The 11,143-nt window shown below is 39.8% G+C and overlaps 1 protein-coding gene across 1 annotated transcript; it reads left to right on the top strand.

Annotated features, from left to right (window-relative positions):
* The first annotated feature begins 9,091 nt into the window (after positions 1–9,091).
* On the top strand, positions 9,092–10,886 carry sox3 (SRY-box transcription factor 3). Its single transcript, XM_084331864.1, has one exon. The coding sequence runs from the start codon at positions 9,286–9,288 to the stop codon at positions 10,186–10,188; it is 903 nt and encodes a 300-aa protein (XP_084187990.1). The 5' UTR covers positions 9,092–9,285; the 3' UTR covers positions 10,189–10,886.
* The last annotated feature ends 257 nt before the right edge of the window (positions 10,887–11,143 follow it).

Here is an 11,143-nt window from a genome sequence, read left to right on the forward strand (position 1 = left end):
GACCATAACCATATCAAAACAGTAGTCAAAGTGTATATTTTCATTTTTACTGATGTTTTATACGATTTACAGAAAATAAGAATTTATCTGAAAAATGCTAATTATATCTCTTTTATCGTAAAACCGCAAGGAAATGACTACATCCAGATTTAACCCTGCCATTGGAAAGAGGAGCATTTTCCCTATCCATAGATGTATGATTTGGCCATAATAAGGTCAAGGTCAAGTTCAAGATCAAATATGAATTTATAATTAAAATCGATTATCATTTATTACTGTATCTACAAATCCTTCTGTTTAATCATCTTCCCTTTATTCATTTGCATAGATTTTTTAAACCTTGATCTCAAGAAGGTGCTGAATGAGCTCAGTGAGTGAGCTCGGTTTGCTCACAATTGTAACATGGTGTTTATTCACCGGCACAGATGCAAAAATAAATCATAATTTATATTCTCCCTTTTTTCATTACAATTTACTCAAGCCTAGTAACAGACACACTATTTCTGACACTGGAAATACATACCCCAGGTCCCTAGATGTTCCTAGATACCAAGAACATGCTAATTGGCCTTGTAGAAGTGGAGAAATCTTCCATTTACTTAGGCATGTACCTTCAGGCGAGATTTCTGAAAATAGGGCTACAGCTTAACAGGCGCTGGAGAACGATCATGAAGAACATGATCCTCACTGTGCTGCGCAGCCTCTCCAGGTGTGTGTATCTCTGTGGAGCATGTAAATCATGGCATCCTCCATACCCATAATGCCTGGTAGGCAAACCGCAGGGGGTCCAGGGAGTCACTCACCGGGGGCTTGAGGTGCTGCAGGACCAGCCTCTCAAAGGTCTTCAAGACGTGTGACATTAGAGTGACATGGCCTATAGTTATTGAGGGTGTTTCTTAATGTTAGCTTCTGTGCTGACCACCGCATAAATAGTTTTCTTAATTTGTTCAATTGTACAGACAATTGCAGCATTCGTCGAGTGGATGATTTTGAGCCCCCCTAAAAAGGGTCTGGTGAACCATTGTTGATTTTAATGTTCTATTTGAATGTGGATTTTCCTTATAATAACATTAGGATAGCCTAAATGGGTTGGGTGTTGTCACTAAATTATGTCGCAATAAGTTCTTTAATTCATAAACATTTATTTCAATTTGTGATTATTTTAGCCTCCCACTTTGTATTCATTCATTCAAACCCTTTACTTTATCCCGAAAATACATTGAGGTTACCCTAGCAATGTCATAGAGATTACAGTCATATTAACACAAAATAAAAACATATATACATCCACTCATAAGTTAATATACATTTGTATATATTATTTCCTATTTTCCTATTATTTCCTATTTCCTATTCAGTGACAATGGCGATGAAAGCAAAAGTTGATTTGGTTTTGGGTGACTAAATGTCATAAATATATTTTTCTCTCCAAAGAATAACACCAAAGCCAGGTAATTCAGTTCTCTAATACTGTGTGATCTTTGTTTGTTCGTGCACAAGGCCATGGGCTCTAACATCTTGCCTCCGTGGAGAACCCATAGTCCTCTGTCTCACCTCCCTGGGTGAGCTCAGCCCTTTTGCCCCAGGCAAGGTGACCAGCCTCATCTCAGCCCAGCCTATACATTATCTTGTCAACACAGCCAGCTCCTCACCTTAGTTTGTTCTGAACCCAGAACACTGGCTGTAATGAAATCAGCAGTAATCGCCACAATCACCTCGTCATGCTCAAGGTAATTAATATATTTGGAGGGCGATGGCTAACTCTTAATTTAATTATGCCTCTTTTAATGAGACCTTGACTGGGACAAAATGTATGACCACTATCTCCTCTATCAAGTACTTGGCACGCAACAGAGATTTGTCATTATCAACCCAAATCACTGGGAGATCAAGCGTAATGGTACGCATGATTAATATATCAATTTATAGTTGTTTGTTTCTTTTTTCACAGATTTAATAAATTACCTTTTGTAATTACCTAACGCAGTGCTTTGAAAGCCTCAATTTCTGCAATTAACGCACAAAGTATTACCATTACATATTCATTTTGGAGAAAAATACAGATAACAACTGGTGGCATTAATCATATTACAAAATTGTGTGTATTTAATTAATTAAAGTTACACTCTGCAAATTAATTGCGCATTCTCACAATATTATCTTTAACTAATGAAGGCTTGACAAAGAGACTGTTTCATTTTTTAAAAGGGGCTAGATTAGTGGGATCTCAATTATGGCTAAAACAAAAGAGTGCTGCTTGCTAGGGCATGGTGCAAAGCAAAAAGTGACGATTCAGCACCTTCTCCCAAACAAAAAAAGGAGAAAGTTTCCATTGTTTTTGGAAAACTGTAGAACATGGCAATGATTCAAAAGATACATGGAAAATAATGAGCACCGTAATTAGCCAGGCAGGCAATAACAGTATTTAAAATGATCATTATATAGAGGTGGATGATTATATGATTTCAGTGTTTCTAAACAGCAAGGCATGCATCTGCTCTCTGCCAGGGTATTATGACATTAGCGCTGGGGCAATAGGCTTGTGTGTATAAGCCCACTTTACCTTTTCATTCATGTGCTTAATACAGTATGTGTTTGCTTTCATGTGTTCCACATCATGGTGGCTTTTAGTGAACATCATTGTAGAACAGGCACAAGCACCACTGATTCAGCACCATGGAGTTGGATGGAAATGAAGAACTGGTCCAAGGAGTTTCTTATGAGGACGTTGAAGTGACAGACAGACGGCACACAGTGGTGGTCACCCTGGTGCCCAGTATGGATGGCTTCATCCAACCCAGTGGCTCAGAAGCAAAACCATATTTATTGAAATGTTCTGCCCAATTAAGGCGGAATTGAAATTAGCTTTCAACGGATATGAGTTTATAATTCTGAGTAATTTAGTATTTTATTTTCCATTTAACGCATCATATAGCAAACGTGCTAATATGAACGTTTCCCCTAATCTCACAAGTAAAAGTAAAGAGTAATTGACTAAGGAATGGGCCTGGGGAGCGAATAATCATTGTATGTTCATTTCAGAAATGCTTCCACCAATGTCCTTTGATGTGACATCATTTCCATTTGTTTTTTTTGCTTCATTGGTCAATAATCCCAGGGGAAAATGCATGTGTCAATTAAGGAACCTGCCAAGATGTGTCACTGGAAATACTGCAATTTAACTGCAAACCGTTACACTTGATTATATTACTATTACTTGATTATGTTGGACGTAATAGCCATTAATTGTGTGTGTGTGTGTGCGTGCGTGCGTGTTTGTGTGTGTATGTCTGTGTGTGTGTGTGTGTGTGTGTGTGTGTGTGTGCGTGCGTGTTTGTGTGTATGCGTGTGTGTGTATGCGTGTGTGTGTGTGTATGTGTGTGCACATATGTATTAGCATACGTACACTTGTGTGTTAAGTATGCTTGAGGAAGATGTGTTTACAATATGTGTTTATACATTCTGCTAAGTAATACCAGGAGAGGAGCCCCAGGCGGCCCGGTCAGCGGGGAGACCTCTACCTCCTGGGCTTAAGTGAGATGGAGCAGAAGTGTTGGGTGGTCACGCCTTGTCTGGTCATGACAGTGGCGGGTTAAAGAGATTACACCAGGGTCTGTGTCAGCAGCCTTGGCCCGGCCCTGCTCACACAGGAGCATAATGAGGAAGGACATGCTTGGGCTGCCGGGGAAAAAGGGACCCGGTGTCTGAGGCATTCCTCTCAGACAAGCTACAGGAGGCAAACAGCATTTAGCATGTTGTCTTACTGCTCCGGGAGCCTCTGCAGAGACCGCTGCATGCATTCCCCGGGGTCGGACCGGGTGGTCACCGAGTGTGGACCTAGTACTTGTGGGCCGCATCCCCTCTCTGCCTACAATGAAAACACAAATGACTCTGCTACAGCAAGAGGCAAGAATGCAGCCGCTCCCCATTAGCATCCTCCTGACAGACATATAACACACTCCACTAAAGCTCTCCTAGAACCCGGGAGAAAGCAGGGAAATTAAGCTTCTGTCCTCTGAGTATGTGTTTTGGTTCTTTTCAAGGTTTGAGTGACAGTCCCTTCACCTAATGACCGAGCGGAGCTGCTTTCAGTGCCTGCAGACTGGGCCTGTAAAGAAGACAGGATCTACTTCACATGCCCAACACATGGTGAGTTGAATACTCCTGCCTGCTTCTTCCATACCCCCTAGTTCTCTCTTGATTAATTAGGCCAAGGCTAAGACCACGCCAGTACGTTCTATAGTATATGGAACCGTGTGGAAACAGTACCAATCCACTCAAGTATAGTGTTGCTGTTTCATTCGTCCTCCCCTTAATGCCCACAGTATTATGGCACCATATAAGCAAGCACACTCCCTCGTATCTGTTATGCGTGAGTGAGGCGGAACCAAAAGACCCTCAGACAGACTGATGGGACTCAAAACATCCTCAGAGAAAGCATCTTTTCAAGGTTGGTTTTCAGAAAGTGCTTAGCCCGTTTCGAAAAGTAAACTTTTATTTTCATCACAAGGTACATGTTGGTATTTCTTTTCAACATGGTGACAAAAATGAACCTTAAGTTATAAAAAAAAATAAAGAATGGGGTTATTTTCTTCTCAGCTGCGGTGCCTTGGCGTTGGCATCACAATGTGAGAGTGGTAGAGAATAGTGTTTAGATCCCCCAAATCCACAAGGACATTTCCATGGGAATTCTTGTTATTTTCTATTATAGCCTATACCAATAAAATAAAATGTAATTGAAACACAAAATTATTGAAATCCCCTTTCATTATCCTTCCAGAGTTAATGAAAAACCACAATGTAAAAATTAGGCCATTCTTGATTGCTTGATATTTGATTGCTATTGTATTAGAATAAAACCTAAATATTCCATGCTAGATCAAATGTAGGCTATATCTAAACATAAATTATGCCTCACTTATATTTATTATTGTCAGATGAACAAAGAACAAAGAATCATCAAATATACCAAGGCGCACTTGGAAACCCATGAAGAAATGCTTTCAACATTGAGAGAAGTAGTTCATTAAAAAATGGACAGCATTGGAGAGCAGTGTTGTAATCATGTTAATAGTACATCAGTAGGTTTATAATGCCAGCTCTGGCGTTTGCTGATTAGAGTAGGCTAAAACAATTCCCCAGTAATGACCCGCATTACTCACAGACATTAAACACATTAACTTAATTTTTTATGAAGTTTAACGACAACTCGTATGGTTCAAATGAATCCATTTAACATCGTGTTTACATCGGTATACGACTTCGTGACAGTAAAACATACGAGGTTATAGTAGCGCTATAGCCTATACTCCTAGAAGTGACCCGTGAATATTAGTATATCCTACCTGTGTTGGGAGGGGGGGGGGGCGCAACCATTCACGCGGACACAATGGGAACAGCAGACCGTGCGTAAATTGCATCTTCATTTGCATTCCTGGTCCAAAAATCATGCAAATCTTAATGAGACAGTCGCTATTGTGGCTGTAATTGAAAACCCATTCTTGGTTAATTACTGTTTCTCAAAGGCCTTGTCCGCAGTCACTGAGCTGAAACAAAAAAAAGTTATTGATTCCAGAGGTCGTGAGGTTTAAATGGACATCTAAAGTAATATTTTATAGTTGATTTGAGCTGATTTGAACTGATATCAATCCATATTGTCCTTTAAGCCAGGATGTATTCCTATCTCTGTGGGGTAGAGAAAAAGGTGAGGCTATATGAGTGTAAGCGACACATGCATTTAACGCAAACAGTTTATAAACCACCGATGCTGGCCATTATGACAATAGGATAGTTAACAGATTTGGACACATTTTCAATGGAACTAAACTCAAACGTCTATAAACCTTTTTCAGACTGGTTAATATTAATGGATTAACGTTTTCCTTGCTCAATTTGTCGATGATAAATTCAAATTATGTGACCAAAAGCTCTATTTAAACATCCTTGCATACGGATATTGTGCAGATTTACTGCATTAGGTCTACTTTCAAATGTAGGATTAATGCACTTTTTTAATCAATCAGGCCGAGGTCAAATGGATTTAAATTCCTCTAAGCACTTATTTGTTACTTTTTATTTATAGCCTATGATAAACTACAGACTACTAAGTGTCTATTTTACACCACAATATGCAAATGATGGCTATACTGACAGTCAGTTAGTCAGTCAGTTGTTTAGGCCTCTTTGCTTCTGCATGTCCACTTACCAATTTTACATTGGACGTGTAAATTACAAAAACATTGTTTCAGTAATGTATTCGTCTTTGAATATTCCACAACAAAGCCTTATGTAGCCTTATTATTCTAAATTATATTATTATTATTAGTAGTAGTAGTAGTATAGTAGTAGTATTCTTATCATCATCATCATCATCATCATTATTATTATTATTATTATTATTATTATTATTATTATTATTATTATTATTATTATTATTATTATTATTATTATTATTATTATTATTATTATTATTATTATTATTATTATTATTATTATTATTATTATTATCATTGTTATTATTATTTGTATTATTTGTATTATCATTGTTAATATTATTATTATTAACATGGTCATTGTTTTATTTCTTCATTGTTGTTTTGTGATGACGGAAAGGAGGCACATCAAAGCCCAACATGTTTTTTCAGATTCGTATGATATTGAATATTCTTCAGTCTCACACAAAACAGCCCCTTCATGCAGGTCTCCAGACCGTCTCCTGTGGGGAAAGTCCATCTAAAACACAGTAAAAGAGCTATACCGTTTGCAGACTGTTTGTCGTCCTATGTATCCATACTCCACATTCAACAGTGTGGCTCTATGCCGTGACGCTGTCTCAGGTCCGGGGGCCATTGAGCTCGCTGAGGCCGAACCATGCAGGCTTTGCTGGTGGTCCCCTCCGTTCGTTAATTAGGAAATTAGGTGCACAGAGGCCCTCATTACCGAACCTAGAGTTACTAGTTTTCCTTTTCTCGCTTCTGCTCAATTTCCATAAGAAGATTACAAGCGGATCAGTATTTAGATCTGCCCAGATAAACAAATAACCGGTCTCTGGGAATTAGATGACTACTAATTGGACGTTAGCTTATGGCCCTTGCTCTGTTTAGAACGCCCCATTGAACATGAAAATGAAATTCATGAAATGATGTCTCTTTTCAACTGATTATAGCTATAGAGCTACGCCTGTAAGATCAGGCCAAACCGAAATAAATCAATGTGATATGTATATAATTATAATTATACATACTATATATACAGTACATATCTTTATTTTAGATATGAGTGACAATAATGGCTTCATTAAAGTTTTTGCTATAAGTAGGCTATGGCTCATAATGTGTGAGGAAAATAGTCAAGGACTATAGTTTTTACTATTTAGCGAGAGGCACTTAACCATATTTTAATGTTTAATGAGTATTTAATCCATAGCTGTAGCTATATATGTTAGCATGTGTTATATAAAGAATTTACATTCCCCATAAATATTTTTTAAATCATTGATTTCAAACAGCTAAATGGCTTTCCAACTAATCTTACATTTGCTGTTTTGATTAGGCCGAAATTAGGCCAAAATGTCCTTGAATTGAACTATGCCATTATAGGCCTACTTATTCAGTATATTGTAAAACAATAAATTACAAAAAAAAAAAAACTAATAACAATACAATTCAATAAAATATATAAATAACAACCCGTTAAACGTCGTTTTAAAACGAGGCCATGTGAGAATCCTTTCATATGCATACTGAAGTATAGTAGTACACTCACTTGAAATATTGCGTGTGGTGAAGGTGTTAATTGACGACGTTTTCGATGGGCAATGCACTAATAATTAGCAGGTGTGAAGTTTGCCCAAGGGCCGTTTAGGGAATTGGTTTCAACTGCAAACGAGCTCTGCGTTTCGGGTCGTTTGTAAAGAGACACATGATAATCAAGGCCGATCCACGTGTTAATTTTAATAACCATTAGCACCGCAGAGGGGGAACAGTTCAACGGACAATAGGTGGCGATTTTAGCAACGAGGCAGTAGGCCTACTATTCGTTTGCCAGAGGCTTCTCTAAACAAACTTTTCAGGGCTGTATGGAATTGGCCTGTCCCCTCCACAAGAGGTCGTTGATGTATTAGGTTTTCACCGTTCAGGCCCAAGGCAGACTGTTTCCTCGCAGTCCAGAGACAAGGTTTAGTATAGGCTCCAAATCTGTGGACATTAGGTGAGGTAGGGCGATATAAACACAAACAAAAAACAACAACAAGAAAACAACAGCATAGTACATAAATTAATACAACTATTATTATACAACTGATTATACCACTTAGGGGGCTATATTTCGATAGTTATGACGGCTGAAATTATTCAATGTTTTGTGAGATACTTTTACAAATAGAAAATTCACCATTCAGTAGTGTTTAACTGAAGACAGGAAACATCTCTTAACTGACATGTAGTAGAATTAATAGAAAATATATACTACCCTCGATTTGCATGGGACTGTTTGGGATATGTTTGGACTCTGCTCTGTAGGATTAATGTCATTAATATAGATTTTTTTTTTTTTAATGTTGGACACTTCGCGCACCTGCAGTTAATAGTCCATACACTACATATACACTCTTTATTTTACGCATGACGCGTGGTGTGGCACTTTTACGCAACTGCTGTTCTCCACGGATCACACATCTAAGTACTAAAATGTCATTAACATATTATGTTGCTAGAATTTGTATTTATTTGTTTAAACATGTTTTGTTGACCTTTCAGATTTTGTCCTAATGTATATCACGAAAACGAGTCACTTGAATTGCTCGCACTTAAAAATATATATATTCGGTACTGCATTTGTATTATTAATCCATTCATGTTGCATTTTCATTCACTTTCTATAGGGTTCCGTGCGTTTAAAACTTCTCCTCTCTCTCCTCCTACAACTCTCCCCAAAACAGCGCTCTGTCCAATTCAATTCGTTCGACGCCGGATGGGGGAGCTGTGCGCTGATTGGTCGGCTGCTCCCCATTGTTCCGCTGTCAGTCCGGATCACATGGCCCGACACTATTAACACATGAAGCTGGAGGACAAGTTTGCAGAGTTCTGTTTCAGAGCCGTGGGGAGCAGAGCCACAGTCACCGGAGAGAAACCAGAGGCACCTGCCTGCAACACGCCTCTTCTGACATAACTTTTCCTTTTTCTTTTGAGACTGGTCAGTACCTCTACTACCTCTTTGTCGTTTGAAGGTATTTTGTTAGAGAACTTTTTACGCGCTTGAGAGTTATACCATTTAAACGTCGCCAGAATGTATAACATGATGGAGACGGAGATAAAGACCCCGCTGCCGCAGTCCAACTCGGGTTCGGCGCCGGGCGCAAAGAACAACAGTGCCAACGACCAGGACCGGGTGAAGCGGCCCATGAACGCTTTCATGGTGTGGTCCCGCGGACAGCGGAGAAAGATGGCACAAGAGAATCCCAAAATGCACAATTCGGAGATCAGCAAGCGGCTCGGGGCTGACTGGAAACTTCTGACCGACGCTGAGAAGCGACCCTTCATCGATGAGGCCAAGCGTCTGCGCGCCATGCACATGAAGGAGCATCCGGATTATAAATACCGTCCCCGCAGGAAGACCAAGACCTTGCTCAAGAAAGACAAGTATTCTTTGCCTGGGGGACTCTTGGCGCCAGGTGCCAACGCTGTCAACAACGCCGTCTCGGTGGGCCAGCGGATGGACAGTTATGCTCACATGAATGGGTGGACGAACAGCGCGTACTCCCTCATGCAGGATCAGTTGGCCTACCCGCAGCACCACAGCATGAACAGCCCTCAGATCCAGCAGATGCACCGATATGAGATGGCAGGCCTCCAGTACCCCATGATGTCTTCAGCGCAGTCCTACATGAACGCAGCGTCCACCTACAGCATGTCCCCGGCGTACACACAGCAGACCTCCGGCGCCATGGGCTTGAGCTCCATGGCATCCGTGTGCAAGACCGAGCCGAGTTCCCCTCCGCCGGCGATTACCTCCCACTCTCAGAGAGCGTGTTTGGGGGACCTGAGGGATATGATAAGCATGTACCTGCCGCCCGGCGGGGACGGCTCAGACCACTCCTCGCTGCAGGCCAGCCGGTTACACAGTGTGCACCCACACTACCAGACCGCTGGGACAGGCGTCAATGGAACGCTACCCCTGACCCACATCTGAAGACGGAAAGAAATAAAGACTTCAAACTTTAAAGTACTTCGGATACTTGAACATTTTGGTTGCTAAAAAGAATCGACGTTTAGTAGTTTTGTTTAAAAACTGAATTTTATTTTATCTCAATGAGTTGTCCATTTTAAAGCATTTTAAGACCACATATCATGGACTGAAACTGAATGTTGAGCCCATCAGAGTAAAGGGAGGCTTTTATCACGAGTTTAAGCAATCAACTTTATTGTAGAAGAATTGGACTTCTATATTTTAAATAATGCCATATTTTCTCTCTGAAAAAAAGGCATGTGGCCTCGTGCAGAGGCTGTTGTATTTCAGAAAAGCTGGATGGAGAGTTGGTTCATAAATGTTTACACTTAATTTGTAGAATGTCAGTTGTCTCGGCTGTGTCCAAATTTTGTAGTCTTTTATTCCTCCTCCCTTATGACCTATAGGTTTAAGACTGTGCGGGTCGCAAGCGCAAGTTTATTTATAGTATTTTTTTTTTTTAGCTTGTGAACCCTATCCTATGTTTGTCACGTTAAAATGTTCCATTTTGTTTTGTGAAATTTCTGTTCTGTGATGGTTTTTTGACAAGTGTCACGTTTACTCATATCATGGACGAAAAGGTTTATTTAAACTGACGTTTCTGCTTATTTTAAGACCATCCTCTATTCTTAAAATGATGAATAAATTTGTATGAAATATGACATTTCTGACTCTGATTTCCCCCCCCCCCCATCATTTATGAAACGTGGAAGTTGAACTTGTCGAGGGCTATTTAGCGAAGCTTGATTGGTAAAAATCTGTCAGGTATCATAGGAGATGCCTCCAAAGAATGAACTGAGCGTAAAATTGAAAAGCAAAGTGATTATCTTAGGCGGTGTGTCAAACGAAGTGTGAAGACTTTGAGAGCTTAACCACACTGGCCGAATAGGTCTGCTCTTGTATAACCCTAACATGTCGA

Source organism: Notolepis coatsorum, assembly GCF_963971535.1.
Source record: "Notolepis coatsorum genome assembly, chromosome: 16".
In the NCBI taxonomy this organism is placed as follows: Eukaryota; Metazoa; Chordata; class Actinopteri; order Aulopiformes; family Paralepididae; genus Notolepis; species Notolepis coatsorum.

Bases quoted from the DNA above. Each gene is read 5' to 3' on its own strand.
- sox3 (XM_084331864.1), top strand. From the start codon at position 9,286: ATGTATAACATGATGGAGACGGAGATAAAGACCCCGCTGCCGCAGTCC.